At 48.1% G+C, this 26,289-nt stretch overlaps 1 protein-coding gene across 4 annotated transcripts in view; it reads left to right on the forward strand.

The window, feature by feature from the left end:
- Positions 1–21,755, forward strand: part of PLEKHA8 (pleckstrin homology domain containing A8) — a 44,821-nt gene extending 23,066 nt beyond the window's left edge. For 2 of the 4 annotated variants that reach the window (XM_043967916.1, XM_043967918.1), the window contains exons 5-14: positions 140–298; positions 1,811–1,851; positions 4,069–4,226; positions 5,160–5,337; positions 6,926–7,011; positions 8,424–8,482; positions 11,379–11,509; positions 12,683–12,753; positions 14,328–14,389; positions 16,335–21,755. In XM_043967916.1, coding sequence (XP_043823851.1) covers positions 140–298; positions 1,811–1,851; positions 4,069–4,226; positions 5,160–5,337; positions 6,926–7,011; positions 8,424–8,482; positions 11,379–11,509; positions 12,683–12,753; positions 14,328–14,389; positions 16,335–16,532 — 1,143 coding nt within the window. In that variant the 3' untranslated portion in view covers positions 16,533–21,755. The other 2 variants (XM_043967919.1, XM_043967920.1) reach the window with 2 other exon arrangements.
- Positions 21,756–26,289: the final 4,534 nt, after the last annotated feature.

Raw genomic sequence — 26,289 nt, forward strand, 5'->3', positions numbered from 1 at the left:
AACCTCACGGCTTCACCCAACAAAATGGCGGCTTCCGCCTGTCGAGGGTCTGTCTCATGGCCAAAGCGCCAGATCTTCCAAAGGGCGCCTGTCCTGCCCGGACAAGGTCAAGGCATCTCCCCCTATGGCTCTTCCGTAGGAGGGCATTGACGTGGGCACTCTGCTGAAGTCGACTTGCAACACCTTTCTGAAGACGCTGGAGGAGTGCATGCAGATCGCCAATGCGGCTTTCACCTCGGAGCTGCTGTACTGGACGCCCCCGGGCTCCCCCCAGCTGGCTGTGCTCAAGCCCAGCAAGGTGAGATGGTGCCAGCGTTGGGAGGGGGCATGTTGAGGTCTGGCACCTTTGCAGGGATAGGCTGAACAGGCGTTCCTTTTCAATCTGTGCATTTCCTCCCCCCCCCCCCTTCTCCATCTCCTACCTCCACACCTTTGTATTGACTGGAAGGCCCTCCAGCCCTACCTCAGCTTCCTTCCAGATCCTGCTCCAGTCACGCCATCTGCAGGCCCCCTGGTGCTAGTCCCTTCCCTCTAAGATGATTTCCCATTTAGAGTGTGTGTGTGTATATGTGCGCTGGGTGTACATGATTATTTGAATGTTGTCTCCCCCATCAGACTGGAGCCCCTTGAGGGCAGGGACTGGGTGTTTACCTTTCTCTGTGTCCCCTACCTGTAGCACACAGTAAGGGCTTCATAAACACCTGCTGCCTTTGAGGTTTCCCCTTTGGGAGCCCCTCGTTTAAATTGAGCACATGTTAGGAATCAGTCTGAGTTGGGAGAGGTGCCAGAAGCCTCTGGTCCAGTGTCCACTGACCCAGAATCCCCTCCCACCTTCCCAGTGGCCGTCCAGCCTCTGCCTGAAGTCTTAGGGAGAGGGGCTCCCTCCCAAGGCCCATATCTCATTCTTCCCCGTTCTGTCCTCTGGGTTCAAGAAGGAAAAGTCCCTTCCCTCTTCTGGCTCAGGACACACAGTCTAGGAACTAGAGCTCCCCAGAAGGGGGGTGCATCTCCTTTGGAGGGGCCTCTCTCATCAGAGGTCTGCCTGTGAAGGCCGGATGATGGGTTGTGGGGGATGGCACAGGGGGCTCAGCTGGTCTCTGGGGTTCCTGCCCCCTCCGAGAGTCAGGATGATGTTTGGATGTGACGATTCAGTCGCCCAAAGGAGCACCCAGACCGCTTGGGCAGCACTGTGGTGAAGCTTGCGCATTCCTCACAGTCGTGTTTTTTAATGCCCCAAGTAAAATATGTAGAATGATGGAGTTGGAGAAACAGTAACAGCAAATCCATGGACAGATCTCACGTTAAGAAGCCTGGCCTTGGGGGCTCAGGTGCCCCATTTGGAAAACTGACAGCAGGGGCCGGGTGATTCTGTGGGCCCTCCTCAGGACGCCTGAGGCTGTCAGAGCTGCATGGGTTCTGTGCATGGGCTCCGTGCATGGGCTCCGTGCGTGGGCTCCGTGCGTGGGCTCTGTGCGTGGGCTCCGTGCGTGGGCTCTGTGCGTGGGCTCTGTGTGTGGGCTCCGTGCGTGGGCTCCGTGCGTGGGCTCCGTGCGTGGGCTCTGTGCGTGGGCTCCGTGCGTGGGCTCTGTGCAGTGGACTCCGCATGTGGACTCCGCGCGTGGGCTCCGTGCGTGGGCTCCGTGCATGGGTTCTGTGCAGTGGGCTCCGTGCATGGGCTCCGCGCGTGGGCTCTGTGTGTGGGCTCCGTGCGTGGGCTCTGTGCTCAGGCCTGGCCGCACCAGCCGGCCAGAATTCTAGGGCTGGGGCTGTTCGAAGTTGTTTGTGTGAACATGTTTTTTTTCTTTTAAAGACTAAACTTGCCATCACAGCGACCCACAGCGCCCTGGAAAGGTACGGTTCTCTCTTTCTTTGTTGGCGACAGCGTCAGCGGGCGACTCTCCTCATCTTTCTAGGGCTCGGTTCGCATGACTCGCCGGGACAGTTCAGTGAGCTTAGAACAGGGTCAGCCCCTCCCTCAGCCCCTCAGCTGGTAGATTATATTTCCATCTCCTTGGCGGGTCGGCTCTCGCCCACCGTGGTATTTCCCAGTTATTTTATTTCCCTCTGTTCCTGTAGGCCTATATGTAGATTAGCACTTCTCCCTTGGACGAGCTAACAATTAATTCCCACCTGCATTGGTCATAAAAAGGTGCTCTGTGTGTGTTTATGAATTTAATCTGATAGGATAGAAAAAAGAATCTAAACTGTTTACAGCATCCAAGATTCTGTTCTCATTTCTGGTGTTTTTCTATATAGTTGAGATGGCAGCGTAGTGTTAAGAATTCTGGGTTTGGACTCTGAAGATTTGAGTTCAGTCCTGCTTCTGACAGATACTGTGTGACCCTGGTAAAGTCACTTAACGTAAAGTGTAGAACCTGTAGAAGGAAGGGAGAGAATGTGGAACTCAAAGTTTTAAAAAATAAATGTTGGGGGCAGCTAGGTGGTACAGTGGATAGAGCACTGGCCCTGGAGTCAGGAGTACCTGAGTTCAAATCCAGCCTCAGACACTTAACACTTACTAGCTGTGTGACCCTGGGCAAGTCACTTAACCCCAATTCCCTCACTAAAAAAAAAAAAAGTTAAAAATTGCCTTTACATGTAATTGGGGAAAATTAAATACTAAATTATTACAAAATTTAAAAAACATAACTTTAAAAAATTTAAATAAAAATAAAGTACTGTACACAGATTCCTAAGACTGTCAGTTGAGAGGAAGGTGCTGACCTACATTGGTAGAGAGTTTTCTCACTGGAGGTTCCTCCCTGCCTCACAGTTCAGTCCTAGGTGTGTCCGCATTATTCACATAGACATTTCCCTGCATTAATACCATCTGCGTTTTTCGTAGCTGCTTGGCATTGGGGTTTGTGGCACATCCATATATGGGGCCTCAAAGGCCACTCTTCACAAAAAAGGAAACTGAGGCACGGGTAGTTAATTGCCTTTCCTGGGGTCCCATTGGTAGTAAGGCCACAGAGTAGACTGTGGGCCTGGGGAGTTCCTTACTTGCTCGCCCTAAAAACAAGGTGGGGCTTACTCTGGGGGAAATGAGGCCCAGCAGGAGAAATGCTGCTAATTGATGTCTCTTTTCCTCTGGGAGGAGAGCTAATGAATGGGGCTGGTCTGGGAAAGCTGTGAATGGCTCCCTGCAGCTCCCCAGTGGGGAAACAGCCCCCTCCCCTGTTTTGTGTCTGGCAGAAGTCGTCTGCCCTGGGAGGTGCTAACGATGGGGCTCCCAAGGAGCTTGGTCTGAGAAGTTCTGGGGACACGGGGGGTTCCTCTGGTACTGAGAAGGTTGGGCTTTCTAGTACAGTCCAGGGAAATGTCAACTCTCTGAAGGCAGGGCCTGGTTCATTTTGTCTGGATCCTCGGGGGTGGCAGCCCCTAGTAGAGGGAGGGTCTGGTCCTGAGCTGGCACTGACCCCCCCCCCAGTGCCAGTGCCTTTTCTCTCAGGGGGTCCCCTTGGTGGTTGATAGTTGGTAGCACGTTGTCTCCCCATTATCCCTTCTCCCCGCCCCCCCCATGAGCTCCTTGAGAGCTGGGACCATTCCTTGTATCATCATTGCTTAGAATGGTGCCTGACACACAGTAGGTATTTAATAAATACTTGTGGTTGTGACTTGTGCGATTGGGTGTGGTCAGTTAACAAGCATTGAGTACCAGGCACTGCATTCAGTGCTGGGAATCCAGGCCAGAGCAGGCCCTGCCCTCAAGACGATTACATTTCAATGAGGGAGACATGGCTGAGTAGAAGGCTTGGACTTTGTGTCTTGTTGTCCATCCCAGGCCCGATTCCACAGCATTGTTTCTGTGATGCTCCCTGAGCTTTGGGCCTCTTGGGGCTCTGAAGCCTGTGACACCGAGACCCTCCCACCAGAGCCCCCGGGGCACACACAACAGCTTGACCTTGGGCCCTCACTCCCAATCAGGAGTGGCGATTCCTTCCCCAGTTGTTTGTGAGGATCCACTGGGGGCTGGGGGATGAGAGCCTCTGGTAAACCTTAATGGGCTGTGGTGGCAATCATCATTCTGTTTATGGCTGAGTAATGCTTTGTTGTTTGGTTTTTTAGGCAGATAGAACTGAACAGCTGTGAGAATGGATCCTTAAATACAGAAATAAGTGATTCTGAAGAAATCCTAATTAAACATGAGAGCCCCTTATATATGAAACCCACAGAGAAGGGGAAGACCTTGTTGACTAAAGAAAATGGAGAAGATCATTTAATAGGTAAAGAGTGAAGATTGGTCTTAGCCCTGGAGAAGACAGGAAATACACATCCCTGCTTTCCTTAAAGAGGCGGGGGACTAGGGGTGTGGATTTTTGTGTACACTGCCCAACAAGGTCCAAGTGTCATTTGGTTTTTCTTTGTCCCAAGAGAAGGCATGTAGAAATCTAGAGGTTAGTTTCCTCATCTCTAAAATGGGGGTAGGGTATGTTAGACAACTTCTGGGCTCCTTTTAGCTCGAATTTCATGGTCCTGTGATTCTGTTCTCTCATACTGGACCCCATTATCGGTGAGGTGTCTGTGGAGTGATGTTTCCTGTTACTGCATCTCTACTGGTCAGGGCTCAGGGTTATCACAAACCAAAGTCCATGCTTTGGAGGGTTCTCTACTACACATAGTAGGTGCATTGGTCCATTCATACTGAATTGTTACTGGAATTTTTTTTTTAAGTGGTTTCCCTTCTCACCTGCCCCAAAGTGCTTTTGTTTTATTAAAAACCCAGCTTTCTCAAACAGATGAGAAGTGCACAACTTTGAGATCTTAGTTAGTTATCACTAAAAAAAAAACCAAAACCCAAAAACAAAACACTGGCCTAAATCTCCCAGCATCATTTGATCCAGTCATTCATTGCAGAAGCAAGAAATGAGAGAAGCCCTTTTTTAAAAATAATAGATTTCACTTGATACATTTTGTTTTTACATCACTTTGGTTTCCCCCATATCCATCCCCATCCCCTTCATCCAGAGAATCTTTCAAAAGGAAAAGAAAAAAGTGATTCAGCAAAACTGTTGGGTCCTTTGATCTGCATCTTCTCATTCACTCCCTGCTCCTCCCGTTAGTTACTGCCCCCCTCAAAAAGGCATAGAATATCTTCTCATTTCTCTTCCTGGGGGAAGAGCAATCACAATTGATGCTTCTGTCCTTCTCCTTTGAAGTCCAAAGTGATGAAATCAAGGATGATGGTGAAAGAGATACAGAAACACCTCATGTGAATGACTTGGAGCCCCCACAGGAGCATCCCACGGGAATGAATCCTGTAAGTGAATCTCTTGGAGCACAACTGGAAGAGGAAAAGGAAGAGGTGCAGACTTTCTTCAGTGCCATGAACACAAGGTATTGTGCCACGTAAATCATGTTAGCGGAATCCCTCACTGCTTTTCACGTAACCAGTGGTGTGGGTGAGTGGATTGTGCTGTTTAAGGCCACAAGAGAGTCTTGCTGGAACAATGAAGATGAACTATACTTGGATTCTGAGAATGGAAATGGTTTATATCCTCAGAGGAAGCTTAAACCTTCTGTGCTAGACTTTTGGAAGCTACTTTTTCTCTGGTTATCGGTGAATCCTTAATCTTAAGGAAAGGAGGGACAGGACAGGAATCAGGGTTTTTTATCTTTGTGTCGATTAAACAAAATCAGGTGTAGCCATGTGGAACTCATGCTTCTTTTTTAAAGTTTTGTTTTGTCTTGTTTTAGTGAGGCAATTGGGGTTAAGTGACTTGCCCAGGGTCACACAGCTAGTGTTAAGTGTATGAGGCTGGATTTGAACTCAGGTCCTCCTGACTCCAGGGCCGGTACTCTATCCACTGTGCCACCTAGCCGCCCCCGAACTCATGTTTCTTTAAAGAAAAGATTGTTCCTGCTAATGGCATGGACATTCGACCCCCAAAGCAGCATTTATTTATACATCCACAAGGTAGCAGAGCGAGTTCATTCTGTGCTAGACTGGATACAAGAAGACCCGCATTTGAATCCTCTCTCTGACTTGCTGTGTGACCTGGGGCCAGTCGCTTCCCTCTCTGAGCCCATTATCTCATCTCTGAAATGGGGATAATACATACTTCAAGTGCCCTGAGGCTCAGATAATATTACATTCAAATGAACAAACATGGATTAAACTCCTGGTCCCAGGAGCCAGACTAGCTGCTGCGGGTACAGAGACAAAAGTGAAACAATCCCTGCCCCGAGTGGGCAGAGATTCCCCCTCTTACTGGGGCACTGGGCCTGGAGTCAGGAAGAACTGAGTTCAAATGTAGCCTCAGAAAGTAGCTATGTGACCCTGGGCAAGTCACTTAACCTGTTGATTTCAGTTTCCTCAACTACAAAATGGGGATAATAATAGCTCTTACCTCCCAGGGTTGTGAGAATCAAATGGGCTAAGATTTGTAAAGCACTTAGCACAGTGCCAGGCACATGGTAGGCACGATATAAATGTTAGCCATTATTGCTGTTAACAACTACTATTATGGCTGGGGAAAGAATAGGAAAATAAAGAGAGAGGATGGCTGGGCTTTTGCTCTATTCAATTTAAGAGTCAGGAAAAGAAGGATAAAGAATTCTAGGGTGTTTAGTGAACAGGGAGGGGAATAGGACTTTATTATTTATTAAGCACCCACTTCTCTTGGAGAAGCAGCCGCTACAAGGCTACAAAGCACAGAATACACGTGCAGAGTCATCTCTGCAAGGGAGGCCCGGGCCTGACACAAAGGGAACCAGCCCTGGGGAGGGCACAGCTGACGATAGCCTGTGACCCCTCTGTGCGTGGAGGGGTGGCCTCCTTTACTGTAGTTGTCTGTCCAGCACCCCGCACGGGGCCCAGAACACGGCCGGCCCGCAGCACACGGGTGGTGTGTGAGCTCATAGGATCGTTGTGATCTCGGTGGAGTTTTCACTCTTCCTCTTCTCTCTGCCCCCGCGTGCCCAGTTTTAGCGACATTGAGCTCCTGGAAGACAGCGGCATCCCCACTGAGGCGTTCTTGGAGTCGTGCTACGCCATTGTTCCGGTTTTGGGTAAGATGGGCACATCTGCCTTTCGTCTCTTGGCCGAGTGTCTCACTGAGACCTCGAGCGGGAGGGATGTTCTGAGAGGGGCCTCTAGCAACGAGAGACACCATCTCCCTGGCCACCACTTCCCCTCACCACCTCCAGACCCAGGTCACAAGGCCCTTCCTTTGTCGCTCTGCTGTGCAACCCTGGGTAAGACCCTGCCCCTCTCTGGGCCTCCATTCCCTTATCTTTAAAATGAGGCTACTGAACTAGATGACCTCTGAGGTCCCTTCTGTCTCAGAATCTGTGATCCTGCTAAGTCACGGGTCTGAACCAAAAGCCCCAGATCTTCATTATTATTATTATTATTATTATCACTATTATTGTTATTGTTATGTATTATATTTACCTGTGTACATGATGTAGTCCTCATTCTTCCCCCTTCCCTTCTTTCATCTGAGGTTGATGACATTTTTTCATCTCTATTTCTGGAGCCTCTTACAGGGCTTCGTACAAATTACACATTTGGCAAGCATTTATGCTGTTTGCAGTAGGTTACGCAGTGAGTTTGGTTGAGCTGTGGTTAGGGTGCCAGAGGCCTTTCTCCTTGTTTCTTGAGTATCTCAGGGATGCTGGTGTCGTGCCTGGACCGTCCATCTGTTGCCTCTCATTCTGCCCAAAGGAAATAAGAATAAAGGCTCTGCAGTCCTTGTAGGGATATCATTCATTTATTTAATCAGCGTTTATTAAACACCTACTGCATTCCAGTCACCGTTCTAGGCTCTAGTGACACAAAGACTAAACACGCAAAAGGTCTCTGGCCCCAAGGACCTCACATTCTATCCCGTGGAGAAGGGGGCAGTTTAGAAATGGATAAATAAGTTAGCGCAAAGACGTCCAAAGCATGAGGAGTGGGAGGTACATTAATAATACCCTGCGACATCCCCTTCTCATGGGTAAGTCCTCTGTCCTGTGTTTTTGCTCATCTCCCTTCATCCATCTGCCTCGTGACTTCCTGGATGTTTGAAGGAAGTAAAAGCCTGAGCAGAGGGGCCAGGAAACCCCCCGCGCCTTTTCAGACTTAGTCCTGTCGGTTCTACCGAGAAACGGACTTCAGGACAAGGCAATGAGTTTGGGAAGGGTCCAGATGAGGACACTGAGGCCTGGGTCACCTGACAGCAGCAGAGTCAGGGTTCAGTCTAGGACCTCAGATTCCTGTCCTCTTTCCCCTCCGCCCCCTGGCCTCCTTCAGAATCAGGAGACAGTCGGGGGTAGGTGTTACAGCGGAATGTCAGTCCCTGAGGGCAGGCCTCCATGTGTCTCTGCATGCTCAGCCCCAGGACACCACGGCTGCTTGTTGGGTGAGGTGGCTCAAGAAAGCCCCTGACTAATTCAAAGGGGAAAAAAAGTAACCCATTTCCCATCTCTCCCTCTAGACAAACTTGGCCCGACAGTCTTTGCTCCTGTTAAAATGGACCTTGTTGGAAATATTAAGGTGAGCGTTGTATTGTCCCTCAACAGCCGTAGTTTTGAATAAAGGAAAAAGAGCCCTGGCCAGGGAGCCTAAGGTCCAGGTGTCCTGATTGTGACTGAGTCATTAAACAGCTGTGTGACTCTGGGAAAATCACTTGCCCTCTCTGAGCTTTAGACCCATCTTTAAGAAGTAGAACCAGAGGGGCTTACAGGTTTCCTTCCTGTGTTTTAACATTTTGTGATTTGTAATCTTTTGTGCATAATTTTTTTTTTTTTTAGGCAATGGGGGTTAAGTGACTTGCCCACGGTCACACAGCTAGTAAGTGTCAAGTGTCTGAGGCCGTATTTGAACTCAGGTACTCCTGAATCCAGGGCCGGTGCTTTAACCACTGCGCCATCTAGCTGCCCCTGTGCATAATTTTTTAAAAAATTAATTCAGAAGTATGCTCTGGTACCTTAGAAAAATACAGACTGTTGGGAGGCAGCTAGGTGGCACAGTGGATAAAGCACCAGACCTGGATTCAGGAGGACCTGAGTTCAAATCCGGCTTCAGACACTTGACACTTAGTAGCTGTGTGACCCTGGGCAAGTCACTTAACTCCAATTGCCCCACCAAAAAAAAAGAAAGAAAAATATGGACTATTTAAGGGATGGACTACAGTCTATATCTCACATCTGTAACACTTCCACAAGGTAGCTGTTCAGCAGCCCAGCCTTCATTTGTGCTTAAATGTGAGAGTGGGGTAGGAGCCATGATTGCTGCTTACTCACGAGACCTTGTAGCCTGTTTGTGGCTTCTCCCCGCCAGCATATCATCTCTGCCCTCCACACCTTTGCACAAGCTGTCCCTGATCCCTGGAGTGCATGCCTGCCTTCCTTCTGCCTTCTATAACCCTTAGCTTCCTTTAAGGCTCTGAGCAGCTGCTCCTTCTCTGAAACATTTTTTCATCCCCTAGTTTTGAATAATCTCTTCTCTCTCTTTTTTTTTTTTTAAAGTGAGGCAATTGGGGTTAAGTGACTTTCCCAGGGTCACACAGCTAGTACATGTTAAGTGTCTGAGGCCAGATTTGAACTCAAGTACTCCTGACTCCAGGGCCGGTGCTCTATCCACTGCGCCACCTAGCTGCCCCTTCTCTTCTCTTTTAAAATTACTTTGTATTTACTTACATAAGGGCAAGGGGGTTTGTTTTGGCTTTTGGGGGCGGTTTTTGGTCTTTATGTGCCCAATACAATGTCTGGCCCATGACAAGTGTTTAGTTATTTAATTGACCCAGGACTGTAATCTTGTCGTCCAAACTGACTCCCCACCACCACCCACATTGGACAGAGGAGGAAGCTGAGTCCGGGAGCAGAAAAGTGACTTGTCCAAGATCACACTTGCCCATCAGTGTGCTGAGTCCAAAATTGCCCCAAGGGCAGGGACTGTCTCCATCTTCATTTTTGTATTCCCAGTGCTTGGCACACAGAAGGCACTTATTATGTTTATGGCGTTGCATTGACTACCGGGAAGTTTTCCCTTTTCACATGCAGAAATAAATCTATATAACCTAGATCAGATTGCTTTCTGTCTTGGGGATGAGGGAGGGAGAAAAATTTAGAACTAAAAATCTTATGAAAACAAATGATGAAAACTCTCTTTACATGTAACTGGAAAATAATAAAATACTTTTATGATTTAAAAAAAGAAAGAAATGAATCCATGAGATTCTATTCCAAGACCCCACTGATGCTGCACAGTTAGTGTCTACATGGTGAATTAGGGCGTTGCCCCTCAGGGAACACAGAGCAGCCTGGACCATCTCACTGCTTCTTTCATTAGCCAGCTTTGTGACTTGGAGTAAGTTCATGGACCTCTCTGGTCACCTCTAAAATGACCAGATGGGGGGGCGACTAGGTGGCACAGTGGATAAAGCACCAGCCCTGGATTCAGGAGTACCTGAGTTCAAATCCAGCCTCAGACACTTGACACTTACTAGCTGTGTGACCCTGGGCAAGTCACTTAATCCCCATTGCCCCACAAAAAAACCCCAAAAGACAAGCAGATAAACAAACAAACAAATAAAATGACCAGATGACCCTGAAGGGTCCTTCTAGCTCTGCCCCTTTCCACCCTCCACTTCTGATGCTCGAAGGACCCTTCCCCACCTGGAAACAAAGGCCTGAACAGCCAGGGCCAGGGAATGTGTATTCTTTTGCTACCAGCTTCCCCTCCCTGGTGCTGGGGAAAGAGGCTTCATGCATGCAAATTGGAGCAGCTGTTCAGCCCCGGCAGTGCTGGGAGCCCCTGGGAGACAGGAAATGGGTGCTTGGGCACCACTTATCAGAAGTCAAGTCCCTGCAGAGTCTCCTCCCTCTTCCTGTCTCTCAGGAGGCTGTGAGAGCTCTCTATGAAGAAAGCATCGAAAGCCCACTAGCAGAAGCCCCACAGAGAAAGTCAGCAGATCCTGGACCTTGGGACCTTAAGAGACCAAGCCCCTTTCTTTACAAAGAAGGTTAAGTGACTTGCCCAAGGTCACACATTTAGCCTGATCATCCTCAGGTCTTAGAGTGGGAAGGAAAGTCCTTGGAACTGAGGGAAGGGGAGGCTTCCCAAAGTCCTGTGGACATGAAGCATCAAAGGTAGAATTTGGACCCAAAAACTCTGACACCAGAATCAATTCTCTTCCCATTGTAGCATGTTACCCAATTCTGCCTAATTTTACAGGTGAGGAAACTGAGGCCCATCGAGGTTGTGATTTCCTGAGGCCAGACAGACAGACAGAAAGAGACAGGGCCAGGATTTGAACCTAGGCCTGGTGGGAGGGGGGGGGGTCTTCACGCTGCTTCTCCTAACTTTCATTTCTCAGTAGCCTCTTTCCTGATTCTTCTTCATGGTTGGCTTGGGTTCCGTCACTGACGTGCCTCCCTCTCTTCTGCAGAAAGTTAATCAGAAGTACATCACCAACAAGGAAGAGTTTACCACCCTCCAAAAGATTGTGTTGCAGGAAGTGAGTGTGAACGTGGCCCAGGTCAGGAACTCGGCCACGGAGGCCCTCTTGTGGCTAAAGAGGTAAGGGAGGCCTCTGGACAGGCCTGGCCGGCTCTGCCCGTGGGCTGGTCTGGGACGGTCTTTGCTAACCAGGGGCCAACCGGGGCCGAGCTTCATGCAGGACCTGATTCACAAAAGGACAGTCAGCTGTGGTGGGTTCTCACTTGAGGCAAGACTTCATTTCCCTTCTGAGGTTTGAATTCTGGCTCTGGGACTTAAGGCTTATTTGGCCTTGGGCGAGTCTCTCTTCCGGGCCTCAGTGTCCTCATTTGTAAGAGGAAGGGATTGGACTTCAAGCTTCAGATCTGAGTCCCTATGTTGGGATTTGCACTAGAGAATGTTTTGTTTTTTTTTTAAGTGAGGCAATTGGGGTTAAGTGACTGGCCCAGGGTCACACAGCCAGTAAGTGTCAAGTGTCTGAGGCCGGATTTGAACTCAGGTCCTCCTGACTCCAGGGCCGGTGCTCTATCCACTGCGCCACCTAGCTGCCCCTCTCAGTGCTTTTATGACCTCCATTTTACAGTCGAGGAAACTGAGGCAGAGGTTAGCTGACTGTCCCAGGGTCACACAGCTGGTAAATGTCTGAGGCCGGATTTGAACTCGGGAAGATGAGTCTTTCTGACTCTGGGCCCAGTGCTCTGAGCACTGTTAAATGCATGTTGGACAGGAGGGTTGGGTTCAGTGGGTTCAGTGCTGTTTATTACTAGACAGTAAGCCAATTGATTGACTTCTTAATGCTTCTGGTGCTCCTTAATGCCCTTCGCCCTCAAGACATCAGTGACCGAGCCTTCAAGGTACTCTTGCTGACCGTGGGGCCCTTTGGGCCTCTCGTCCCTCATCTGTAAAATTAGGGGGTTGGTCTAGCCCCAGAATCCCAGAGTTGGTGGGGACCTCAGAGGCTGTCTAGCCTACCACATCCTTGAGGATGAGCTCTTCCTACAGCATCCCCAGCCAGTGGTCATCCAGCCTTGTCCGGCAGGCCTGGAATGAGGAAGGAGCCTTCACTCCCAAGGCCGCCCATGCCTCTTGGGGGTCACTCTCGCCGAAAAACGTTTCCCATCAGTGAGCCTGAATTTGAATCCCCTTCTGGGGCCCGACAGAACCAGGGATCTCAGAGGCCCCTTCTAGCACTAATAGTCTAGGATCTTCAAAAGTTGAATGTTCCACCCCCATGTTTTTATTTCCCCACCACAGGGGACTGAAGTTTTTGAAGGGTTTCCTGACAGAAGTGAAGAATGGAGAAAAGGATATCCAGACAGCCCTGAGTAAGTTAGCACTGCATCATTCTTTTTTTCTTTCTTTCTTTTTTTGGGGGGGCAGGGCAATGAGGGTTAAGTGACTTGCCCAGGGTCACAAAGCTAGTAAGTGTCAAGTGTCTGAGGCAGGGTTTGAACTCAGGGCTTCCTGACCCCAAGTGCAGCACTTCATTTCCTGTGCCCCTGCATTACTGTGTGATGGATGGAGAGAGCCCTGGGCATTGGGTCTTCCTGACCCACACCTCTCTCTGTATTGGACCCCCAAGGTCAGTAGGAGAAGGAACAAACTCAGCTTCTTTTAGACCTCAGCCACCTCCTCTTTATAAAGCAGGCCTTTATTTCCCTACAAATAAATGGGAATTCTTTGTGGCGAGGGCTTTGCTTGTGCCAGGCAGGAGGAGCTGTGTGACAAGCCCCCCTCTTGGAGCCTCATCAGCTTTGCAGGGAAAATGAGGGGAAACCACAGGGTCTCCAGATTGCTCTCTGAGTTTATTATAGGGTGGAAACACCTCAAAGAATCAAATGGGGAATTTTCCCCGTTGCAGGGATTTTTAGCTTTTTTTGGGTCATGAATCTATGGTAACACCCAGTGAAGCCCAGAGGCCCCTGCTCAGAAGGCCGCTTCTAAATGCACGGTGTTGCTAAGGAAGGGGTTCCATGCAAATACGGTCATCAGAACATTTTTACAAACAAGTTCACGGCCCCAGGTTAGACCCCCTGCTTCATTACTGTGTCACCTTTTTCTTAAGAAAGAAATAATGGGTAACATTGTGCAATAATCAGTGGCGATAGATTCGGTTCTTTTGTTCCAAGACAATACCAAAGGATTCATGATGGAAAACGCTCTCCACATCCAGAAAAAGAACTGTGGAGTCTGAATGCAGATCAAAGCAGACGATTTTCACTTTTGTTGTTGCTTTTTTTTTATTGTTTATCCTTTTGTTCTGATTCTTCTCTTACAACATGACTAATGTGGAAATATGTTTAATGTGACTGTACATATATAACCTATATCAGATTGCTTTCTGTCCTGGGGAAGGGAGGGAGGGAGAAAAATTTGGAACTCAAAATTTCAAAGACATATTGAAAACTATCTTTACATGTAACTAGAAAAAAATACTATTAAGATTGAAAAAATAATTTTTAAAAGGGGGAAGAAACAAAGAATTGACATAAATATTGGTGAAGTTTGTTGTGTGTGTGTGTGTAAGTGTGGCTCATTTTTGTACTTACTTCATTGAATTTGGGCTTTTCTCTCAAGACCCCAACTTGAGACCTCCTCCCTTTCCCCACCTTGTCTTCTTTCCTTATTTGTTGGCTCTGATTCTCTATGGTTCTATTTAACCAGACCTTTGTCCTGCTCTGTGAGCCCCCCTAGCACACCTCCTTCAGTCAGAGGAGGAAGGGTCTGTGGGTACGTTGGTCAGAGGCCGCGCTTCTGATTCTTCTCAGATAAGAAAATGCTAACTTTGTTTCCACATATACACATACACGCACACGCACGTAGGACCATCCAAACACGCATGTATAAGTCTTCAGGGGAAAGCTTCTCACAGAGTTCTTTGTGTTTCTCTCTTTTAAAGACAATGCCTACGGCAAGACGTTGCGGCAGCACCACGGCTGGGTGGTTCGAGGCGTCTTTGCAGTGAGTAGTTGTTTTGGCGTCTGCGTGACACGCCAAGTCCCAAGGCAGAGTCCTGTTGGTGGGGGGGCTTGCTGATTCCTTCTGGCTGCCCAGACTGCGACCCTGGGTATCTCGGGGGTTGGGGGGGGGTCCTAGATAGAGAGCTGGCAGAGACCTTGGAGGTCATTGAGCCCAGCCCCCTCGCTGTACAGATGGGGAAACTGAGGCCAAGAGAGTGTGGCCACACAAGCAGTATCTGAGGCAGCATCTGAACCCAGTTCTTCCTGACTCCAAGGCCAGCACGATGTCACCAGATCTTTCTAGCTCAGTCAGACCCGCTAGGGTTTGTAGTTGGCTGCCAAATCCCTCAAGAACCTATGGTCACCGGGCCACGAGGTGGCGCAGTGGATAAAGCACCGGCCCTGGATTCAGGAGGACCTGAGTTCAAATCTGGCCTAGGACACTTGGCACTTACTAGCTGTGTGACTCTGGGCAAGTCACTTAACCCTCATTGCCCCACAAGAAATAAAAAAGAAAACACAAAACAAACAAAAAAAGAATCTATAGTCACCTTCAGGCCACAGCTGACATGCAGCAGCAGGACTTAAGTGAAAGAGATGTCGTCATGATGAGGCCAGAAGTATGCTGTTGTGAGTGAATGATTGAATGAAACTGCACTGATTGAGTGCTTCCTGTATACCAAGCACAAGGCTAAGCACAGGGGATACAGCACAGTCCCTGCTTTCCAGGAGCCCCCATGTGAACAGTAATTTCCCTGGCCTAGAACACGCTCCCTCCTCCTCCCTAGTAGAGGAGCCTCTGGACGCCTGAGCCCCAGATGTGTACACTGCTGCCTCCCCTCCCCCTCCCCCACTGTAGAGGCCCCACATGGGCCAGAAGGGCCTTTTTTATTGCCTTTGTTCCCTCAGTGCCCAGTGCGGAGCCTGGCACGTAGTAGGCCCTCAATACATGTTTGTGGAATGGAATGGAGAATGTGTACATGTACACACATGTTCTTGCACCCTCATGCACACACACACACACACTTTTGGTCTCATGTCCATAACGCCTGTGGTATAGGTGCTCGGGGTGTTTTTATCATTCCCATTTTACAGATAAGGTAACTGAGGCCCGGAGCTGTTAAATGAAAGACAGCCATGAAGGGTTGTCATACAAACGGGAAAGAGGGTGGGGTTTGGTGGCAACAGAATTGGATCCAAATACCAATCCTCCGGTTTACTGATTGTATGTCCTTGGATGAGTCTTCTTCACTGCTGTGGGCCTTAGTTTCCTCATGTGTAAAAGGAAGGGGTTGGACTATCTGATGTCTAAAGGCCTTCCAGCTCTAATCTATGACCCCCCAACAGTAGCCAATAAAATCGCTCTGATGACCATCCCTGTGGGTAGCTGGCCCCTATCATTCCCAGCCGTATCGTGGTGAGTGGACAGGCTTTTAGAACTGGACCCTCAGTGGTCGACTAGTCCAGCCTTCAGATGTCAGAAATGGGCAAAGTCAGGGGGTCCTGGCCTGGGATCCGTTAACTTGGGGGGTTCATAAGGCCAAGAATTTTTGGTTTAAATGCCATTCTTGCATCTTTTCCATCTCCAGGATGCAAAGTAAGAGCAAAGAGGATGAAGGTTCTGGAGGAGGAGGGTTGGGCCCCTCATCCTTGAAGTCTCAGAAACTTGATTTTTCCTTCCTAAACACAGAATGTGGTTTTATGCATCAGGGAAAGGGGAGGAGAGAAGAGAAGATTGTCTAGCAGTGTGTGTCTGTGTTAGCAAGTCTGTGTGCGTGTGTATATGTATCTGTGTGTCTGTACATTTCTTTATGTCTTTGTGTCTGTGTAAGTGTATACATGTGTCTGTGCGTGTGTCCTTGTGGGTGTGGGTATCTTTGGATCTCTGTGAGTGTCTCTGGGTGTGTCGAAGGGGGCACAAACGTTCCTGTTCCTTTCTTGTCCAGCTTGCGCTAAGGGCGGCCCCATCTTATGAAGACTTCGTGGCAGCACTGACCATTAGGGAAGGGGACCATCACAAAGAGGCATTTAGCCTCGGCATGCAGAGGGACCTGAACCTTTACCTGCCAGCCATGGAGAAGCAGCTGGACATCCTGGACAGCCTGTATGAAGCCCACGGGCTGGAATCTGATGAAGTGGTGTGACCGCTGTGGGCCGCTGCCTCCTTAACTTCAGGGAATGAAGCTGGATCCTGGGCTTCCCAAGGCTTGTTTCTGTCGGCCTCCCTCCCGCTGCCTCCATCTTCCAACCCCTCTGCCCCGGGACAGTGGGGGGGGGGGCAGGGGGAGTCCCCCCCTTCTGTGTCAAAGCTCCCTGTCCCATCCCTCGTGTCTGTGTGTGTAAGGACCAAGGTGCTATGTCCCAGTTCTGAGGGCCCGCCGGGTGCCAGATAGTCCAATGGCCCTGACGTGTGTTCTGACTGACCCAGACATGCTCAGCCCTCGGTGTCCCTCTCTGAGGCCAACATGGGTGTGAGTTCTTTGACGAGGCTCAGCGTCTACACGGGCCCTTTGGCTTCTCCCAGACTGTTCGGCTGACAGTGCTTTGAAGATTGGAAACAGACGCTCGCAGAGGCGCCATCCCCCTTCATTTGTTTCTCTTCTTTTACCTTCTCTCCTGAGCATTCTCCTTGTGTCTGGTGGCCGAGACCCCAGGGAGGCAGCCCCTTCCTTTCAAGAGCACCAGACACGGTCCTGTCTGAGGGGAGATCAGGAAGAAATGTGAGTGACCACAGTGGTCATCACAGCCTGCCTTCATGTAGCGCTCTCCCACGGCAGAGGTCTTCACCAGCATTCCCCTCTGGAGTAATGTAGGTGCCACGTCCACTTACAGCAGGAGAAACTGAGGCACGTGGAGGCGACGCTTGGAATGCAGCTTGGCGGAAGGACGGCCGACCCCCGGCTTGCCAGGCCAGGCCTCCTTAAAAAAGGGAAGCCTGCTCTTTCTATCCAGTGCTAAGGAGAGAGTTGGCCTGGGAGCCCCTCTCATTGGGCAGCCCAACCCTGCCACAGTAGAAGTCCATCTTCATGTGTCATGGTCAGTCACACTCGGCAGGCATCCATCCAGAAGAACCAGTGTGTCTGCCTCTGTGTCTCATGCCTGGGTTTAAAGTAAGGACCTGAGAAGGGCAAGGTTTGCTGGGCATCCTGCATGGAGACCTCTCTTCATGAAGTGAGTCCGCCGAGGCCTTCTCTCCCTCAAAGGCTGATTACTGAACCACAAAGGCAGCTTGGGGACAACGTCCTCAGCTACCAGGACCAACCTCCCTGGAGGGAAACACGAGCCTCCCCTGAGACTCACCTTTTCTCCCAAAGCTTCCTGCAAAAGGCTCTCATCCCCTAGTGGTGAGGAGGGCGGGTGGGGTTTTCTAAACAAACCAGCGAGCATTTAGTTGAAAAGAACTCGGGCCCTGTTCTATGTGCAAACAAGAGTTCCTGGTATAAGCACGAAGATGCTGAAGAGACCCCACAGGCTTTTATTGGGTAGCAGAGTCAACAGCAGTAAAACGCTCATTGTTTTGTGTCGGAGCGATCTAGTTCAGCAGCTGCAGACCCAGAGAGCAGTCTTGCCTGCACATCCTTCCTGCTGGAAAGCAAACAGGCCAGAAGGCCCAGCGAGGGAGAGAGGGACCGAGGCGAGAATTTGGGCTTCTCCTCTGGGCTTTCCACACTCAGGGGAATCTCAGATCTCAGCTTCTCCTTTTCTGAATATGGAAACTCGTTTTGTGCCATTGGGAAGGAGCCTGTCCATTCACACTTTGCTGGTGCCTGGGGACTCAGAGCCCAGATTGGTGCATGGTCAGCAGCTCGGGCACAGGTGGCTCATCCAGGGCAGGGCTGTTTGGACACCTCGTGCGTGCTGCCTTCGCACACCTCACTCCGTTTTCTGTCCAAGTAGAGGGGGCTTTATGTGAGCACTGAAGACCGTGAATCGAGTCTGGGGGGATATGCGTGTATATTCATGAGTGTGTGCACACCCCCATGGAGGCAGCCTGGTGTGGTAGGAGTGCAGAGAACTGGCTTCAGGCCCTGAGTCTGCCACTCACTAGCTGTGTGCCCCTGAGCAGGTCACTCCACCTCCGAGTATCTCAGTTTCCCCATATGTAAAAGAAGGTTGAGCTAAATCATCTTTAAGTCTTTTCTAACCCCAAACCTGTGATCTGTTTTCCTCACCAGCATGAAGGAGGGTTGACAGAGGCTCAGGACTTCCTGGATGAAAATTAGAAACATCCAGAGCTCTGTCCAACTTTAGCTGAAGAAAGGCCTGGCTCTCTTCTGTCTTTAAAAAAAAAAAAACAATAAAAGAATCTCTAAAGCTTCATTATAAAATTCTCCATTTCAGTTGTGGCAGAACTGACTTTCTCTAATGGTTCATAGCGACCCCCTTAGAGGGAGACCATGAGAGAAGTCAGGAGCAGAAGAGAGGAACCAACTATGCTGCTTCTCCCTCCTCATTGCACAAGACTTGCTGGACCTCTGACCGAGCCTCAGCTTCCCAGACTGCCTTTCCCCAGTTTACGGGACTGATAGGTCTCAGTACGTTGTGCGATTCATTTTTTCACAAACATACGAGAGCTTATACATTCAGGTTAGTATAGTCGTCGTCTTGGACTTGGCTTCAGTTTTCTCGTTTCAAGCGTCAGTTTGAGAGTAGTGGCCAAAGACCATCCTTCCACCATCTTGACAATCATGGGACCTGGCTCTCCAGAGCCACCATTTGGGGCAGTGATACCATGTTTCATCAGAACTACTCTTCCTCAAATGACTTCAAGGACTATTCAAAGTCTTTAGCATCCGCATCCAATCCTTACATCCTCAGTAGTCCTTGAAAGGTGGACTTTATTATTGAACACAGCCAGAAGTCACTCAGAGGTACATCTGGTATATAAGAGATCCCTGGGTAATACCATTGGTAATAAGATTCAAGGGAGATGAGAGAATTAAAACTCACTTTCTCGCGTGGCTTGCTGGCTCTCTCCCAAGGGATTTCCAAAACTCAAAGGAACCACTTGAGGCCTCCCCTGGTCCATAGATGTGACTCTGAAGGGTACACATATAACAGAATCCTGTAAACGTGGTCTCGTCCCTAAAAAGGGCGGGGGGGGGGGCTCTTGGAAAGGTTAGCTTTTGCTCCTATGAATGGCATGCGTTAACCAAAGAGGGTGTTTTCAACTATCAGTGTTTAATGCAGAGTCTTCAGCAGTGAAGGGGAAAAAACAATCACTTAGAACCAAGGATAAGGAAGGGCAATGTTCCCTTGTTGAGGTTTACCCTGTTAATGGATGTGAAAAGCAGCTTTGGTCAGAGCTTGCTGGTGATGAGAACTTTAGACCAGTACCAGATGTCAGGGAGATGTCTCTTCAAGAGGAGGACAGGTTTTTACAGGATCACAAGTGGCTGAGGGAATTGCCTAAAGCATTTTGTCACACTAGAAATGTGCATGTACCTTATTGTGGCTCCCACCACCGGGGGCTCGTGGAGAGAAGTTGGCAGCTGGGATGAGCATGGGCTCTCTCCTAAGCAACAGAGCTTAGGTAGAGCATCATCGCACAGGTCGGTTAAGTGGATTTCAGTGTCTTTCTGAAAGAGATCAAAAGCTGTCCCTTTAAATAGTACTCATTTAAAGCCACTTGGAGTGGTTGGAGGTTTTCTCCCCAGTGTTAGTCTGTATTTTTAAAAGGAATTAAACCAAGCGCGAGCTGGAAGGAAACTTGGAGTTGTTCTTGTCCAGCTTCCTAGTTTTACAAATAAGGAGACTAAGATCCATTATTGATTTCATTGCTATTCAACATTTAGATTTTTTTAGAGATTTAGAATTGGTTGTAGTTAACCATCTACCCCTTCGCGGTCTGGCTCAAACCTGTGGAGTGTTCTTAATTTTTCTCAGTGCATCCATTAAAATTTATAGGATTACCAAGAAAGCCAGTTATAGAGAAATCTGGTTATCTAGGTGTTAAAAAGCAAGTTCATGCCCCCAGGTTAAGAACCTTGCCATAGATAGGCAAGATGTGCCCTCAGCCTGCAGCCAGCCTGCCCTTGTATTGTCTCTGTGCTGGGCACTGTTGAGAAATGAGCTCCGTCTCTGGACTGTCCCTCTGTAATCTGCTTATTGCTTACTCAGGGTTTTTACTATTGGTATTCTAAATGCATATCTGCCCTAATCTAGCCACTTAATGGCATTTTAAGGTTTACTCCAGTCTCCTGGCGCCCTTCACTAGTCCATCAGCATTTTCTTCTTCCAGGGTGCTGATTTCCATCCTCTCAGATATTCAGCCTGCTGTGCCTGCATCTCCTGTCCATCTGCATGTTTTAATGGGGACCTATTAAGACACTTGAGCGCATGTCTGAATGAGCATTTTATACACCAATCTGCTACACTTTGAAACACGCATTGATTCATTCCTCCATGCTGCTTTTCTCATCTGGCCCCTGGGTTTGGAAAGAAGCAGGTGCCTCTGACATGGAAAAGTCACGTTTCAAAGGGAGGCAGTTGCCTTTCTCTTTGACGCCATCCTTTACCTGAAGGGAGAGAAGTCTGAGTTGGAGCTATAGGAAAATGCCAGGGGATCGAGCGGGAGACTCTTCCCTCCCTATTCTAAGCACATTTCATGCTTCTACAAACTTGGTTCAGTATTTGTTCCACTTTTCTAATGACGACAGAGTCTACCATGCACACAATCTCCAGGTAGACTTCTGTGTAGACACGTTTTGACTCATGTCTCCGGGGGGTGATGAGGCATAAAATGGTGTCATAGTGACTTCTTGGCATCTAGAAAGCTGATGTGCCAATTTCCAGGCCAGTTTGATGCATGTTTCCTGTAGCCCACACGGGCATTTCAGTAGGATGTCATCAGACAGCCCATCTACCTCATTTTGAAATTGGCCAGGGACAATCAGTATCTGTCGGGAGATATATTGCTAAAGTAAATGTAAACAGACAAATGGGTGGAGTGGTATATATATATATATATATGGGAAGGCTATGGGAAGGCCAGGGTGGGGCTTGGTAGAGTATATGCCAAAGGCTAAAGTGTACATAGTGATATTTCCCTGCATTTTTTTTAAAGTAAATGTTCAGCTTCATGTCTCGTATTTCTCTCTTCCGCTTCTGCGGTTTCATAGTTGAACTTTTTAGCATCCCAGGCAGTCTCCCATTTGGAGACGGTCCTGCCTTTCAGAATGTCAACTAGAACAATGTCACATAAAGTCGTTGGTTGGCTTCTCTCCATTCTCTCTTTTCCTGAACTTTGCCTAGAACATAAAGTTTTGGAATATTCTGTGTTTGACCAAATCAAAGCTGATCATTGTTTTGTTGTTGTGGCTCTGAGCAAGTTCATCCTGTATATCAGTTGAAACAAGACAGGGGTGGGGTGGGGGACACAGGGGTTTACTTCTTTTGCAAGAATGTTTTAAAACATCTGTCAGATTTTATATTGTTTAGGTACAATAAACTTATTTTTAAAGTATTTGGCTTGAAATGTTTCCATTCAATGATATTTCTCCCTGTGTCTAAGTTCAGCGACAATTCACAAGTTAACTGAGGTCACATCCCCTCCATGGGGTCCAGCTTCCTCATCTGTAAAATGAGATGAGAGGGTGAATCTGGATGAGCCCCAAAGCCGCTTCTAGCACATTCATTCTATGACTCCTGAAACTGTGTCAGTTAAATTGGTGTTGATGGCAGGGACGGACGATGGGGCACACCCAGATTTGGCCAATGGGTGGTGGGAGTGGAGGACCTAGCCCAGTGCTTTAAACAACATGAACCTGACTGCAGACACTGCACAAAGAGGGGGTTGAGTTAGCTGAGCCTACAGGGGCCATTGATTTAGAGCCGGAAGGGTCATTTGAGAACATCTATTACAACCCCATCGTTTTACAGGTAAGTCAGAGCCTTGGGAAAAGGACTGATTTTGGAATCAGCATTTCAGCCTGATAACCCACGACAACATCAGAGGGGTCGAGTCCTCCTCCATCCATGACTTACTCTCTTGCTGTTCCTACAGGATTAGTAGGGCCTTCCCTCCAAGAGTGTGGGACTACCTTAGGAACTCCCCCTTTTCTCTCTAAAATGGCCAGGTCCCTGAGGAAATCAGGATTTGTCCAAGAAACTCCTTCTCTATCCAAAAGACTGGGTCTCAGGACTTGAGGGTCTGGACACCGTCCAAGAAATTGGCCCTTCTCTCTCCTAGAGGTTAAGTATGTGGCTCCGTCCCTTCCAGCAAGAGCCTAGTTTTGCAGAGATGTCAAACTCACCATTGTGGCTGCAAAATCCCCACTGTAAACCCTGATGAAAATAGAATTGGGAAATGTTTAACAAAAATCGATATAAACACAGCACAACCTAGATAATATTGATTTGTGGTTTTCTAAATATGCCGCTGCAGGGCTCCTGGTTTTATCTGAATTTGACACAACTGGTTTGGAAGGTTCATGAGCACAGCATGCCTCTGCTGCTCTCCAGGCCAGGGTCTGCCTGCCCCCCCTCCCCCCACTGCCTATGACTCGCCATTTCTTGGGCTGAGGATGAGTGGCTGGGGGAAGGGAAGGCTCCATCCCTGAGGGGCTGTGCCAGTGCATAGGACTGAGAACTGCTCATAAGTCTCTGATCTAGGCTCAGCTCTCTGGATCTCTCCACAATGGGAAGAAAACAACTGACCCCCTTTAATCAACTGACTCTGAACCTCAATAGTCATTGATCTTGAATCTGTGACATCATCCATTCACACCTCATTGAGGGGAAGTGATTCTGGCCTGGCCAGGTTTCCTCAGTCTTCTCAAACATGCCACTGGGCAAATCTAGATGCTTCATAGGAATATAGTCAAGTTCCAAGCAGTAGCTCACCTCCTCAGATTAATCAGCCTATGCCCTGTGGAGTCTTTTCCCAATTGAAAGCTGCAGTTCCTACTCATCCTTCTAAGATGCTTTTGGGGGCATTGTCCTGTATCCCTAATTTTAGACATCTCTCTGGGGATCTAGGAAGGCTCTACTTTGTCAGGCACTCAATACACTATACAATAGTTGCCCTTGTTTCCGAATACCTTCTGCAATCTACATTGAGTCCACAGGAGTTTCAGTGATTCACAGTACTTGGAAGCTAATAATCTTTTGTGAGGGTCAAGACCTAGCACAGGTAGGTGGGTCTTGGGCTCACCCTTATCCCCAACACATACAAAATTCTAGAGATTCTAGGTTGCAGAATTCTAGAAAATTCTAGTTTTGTGTTTGCCTCATTACTTTCAAGGGTCTACCCTAGCTAGATACACCCTTCCTCTCCTGAAAAAAAAAATAAGTAAAAATAAAGCAAATCTAGGAAGACAAGTTGTGTCCAGTGGAGGGAAATAAAAGAAGATCAGGTTTTGTTTTGGGGAAATATGTATAATAAAGACAAATGAGGATGGGGCATAGAAGACTCTAGGCTTGACTTTTCCACCTAGTTTTTGTTCTGGTCCTTGGGTTCCTTTGCATGCCAATCTAAAAGCATTTAGAGAGAGGTTCCCCTCAACTCTCCAGCCTCCCTTAGCTCCCGTAGGGTGCTGGGTTTGCTGTTGTTAGCAGACTACCAGAAATGGCCTTTAGGCACACATAAGACCACAATTAGGAAATGTCTTCGTATAAGAACCACAGTTCATAAAACTGGTACAGATCAGATGTTATAAGCCATGATGGGGGGGGGGGGGAATGACTGATAGCAGCCTAGGGAGCGGGGAGTGCAATTTCCCACCTATACTGTGGGAAGCACTGGGGAGACGTGGGAATGAAGGATGGTGAGTCTAGGTTGTCAGCTGACTTTGGAGGCCGTGCAGAGGCTTAATCATCTGTCTTTGGCCTCTGGGGAGCAGAGCAAGTTTGTTTTTCTCTATGGCTAGCTTAGAGAAGGCTGAAACATAGAGATGTGGAGCAGGGCAGAAGTAACTGCTCATCTTACAGTGGAATGGGGGCTGGTGTAAAAATGACGTCATTTACATCAGGAAAGGGAAAACATCGTGCTGTCTTTGTCTCCAAAGAGGGTTCTAAGAGTTCCTAGCTCTGAGTTATCTAACTGATAAAGGGAGATAGTTCTCTGACTTTGAATCAGCCCCAGACACGGACAAATAACTCACTGAAAATGGACAATTTTAATCTGGGACATTCTGCTAACTTGTTAGTTGCTGCCTGACTGGATATGGTGGCTTAGAGCCCTACATCACCACCACCACCACCACAATTTATATAGTGCTTTAAGATTTGCAAAGTGCTTCACAATTATCAACTCATTTTACCCTCACAACAATCCCTGGATGCAGGTGCTGTTAGCCCCAATTTGCAGATGGGGAAACAGGCAAACAGGTTCAGTGATGTGCCTCAGGTCAGTGTCTGAAGCAGGATTTGAAGAGCTGGCTACCCCTCATTAAGAGAACTATAGCTTTCCCTTTCTAGTCACCGTAACCCCAGCAGATGACAGTAGAGAGCAGTAGCTGACCCTGGACAGGCTAGACAGCTGAAGCCCAGAGTGCTATCAGAGAGCTGCTTGACAGCAATAAACCAGCAGAGACCTTTTGAGAGAAAGCAATCTGATGATGTTGCCAGAAGGCATCCCAGGCTATGCAGCACTGGCGAAGGTTCCTTTTGTGTACCCAACACACATACACCCAGACCAAATGGATGCCCATCCTCACCTCCCTCTAAAATAGAAAACTCCAAAACATTTTTTAAATGTTGAATTCCAGAAAATTAGAAAAAGTCACTCACCAAAGAAATGAGTTCTCCCTCTTGAATAACCCTACCTTCTTGGGAAATAAATTCAAGACTAGTTAGTAGATGTGCAGATTGGTTGCTTATTAAGGACTCTCAGGATTCAGAGCAAGAATAACTCAGCATTCAACTTCTTTTTCTGGTAAAATTCTAGAATCTATTTTTAAAAAATCTAGAACCTAAAGGGATGGTTGGTGAGCATCTAGAAAAGGAAGCCATAGTATTCTTGTGGACAAGATGGAGAGAACCTAGATGATATTTTAGGTACAGAAGTGGTTGATTTCTGGACCCAAAGTCATTATCAATAGGTTGTTGACAACTTGGAAGTTTTGTTCCTGAGCCTCCTGGAAAAGGAGATTTCAGAAGAGACATTTCCTCTATCTTCCAAGGATCTTATTGAGTCTGTTGCTCCCTATATCTGTTGGGCAGTGGTACTTTGAGGATGTTTCAAGCATTTGGATGTGAGAGCATCCAGCAGCTACACCACAAAAACAAAGTCATGATTTCACTCAAGGGAGAAGAATATTTAATGGGAACTATAACGTGCCTATATCACCAAGGGAAATAATTAGCTCAATAAAGAACAGACAAATCTAATTTAAGGTTAGAGTTCAGGACATGGACCACCCAGGGAGATTCCTAGTTCAGTACAAACATGCTCATCTGTCCTAGATAATGTTTTTGGATTTTGTGAAGCAAGTAGGGTTAAGTGACTTGCCTAGGGTCACACAGCTAGTAAGTGTCAAGTGTCCGAAGCCACATTTGAACTCAGATCCTCCTGAATCCAGGGCCGGTGCTTTATCCACTGTGCCACCTAGCTGCCTGTCCTACATAATGAAAATAGGTTCCTTAATAATTCCAAAAATGTAAGGCTTGTAATTATTGAAAAAAGGATGGCAATGGAGTGCCTCTCCTACAGGAGAAGGGTCTGACTTCACAAAAGATCATGTGAACTGCCCAACTACTAAGAGAAAGAAATAGAGGGGCAAAGAAAAAGGAGGAAATTAGACTTTGGTAAGCCCCCTTCTGCCCCCCAAAAAGGTGAGTTCTATCCACCTCTGCCCAGTGATGCTGAGTAGCTCCAATGGGCCCCAGCACTCCACCCTTCAGTAGAGGAGAGAATAAGAACCAACTTCTCCCTTAGAGAATCTATGGTATATGGTTTAT

The sequence above is a fragment of the Dromiciops gliroides genome, chromosome 5 (genome assembly GCF_019393635.1).
Source record: "Dromiciops gliroides isolate mDroGli1 chromosome 5, mDroGli1.pri, whole genome shotgun sequence".
In the NCBI taxonomy this organism is placed as follows: Eukaryota; Metazoa; Chordata; class Mammalia; order Microbiotheria; family Microbiotheriidae; genus Dromiciops; species Dromiciops gliroides.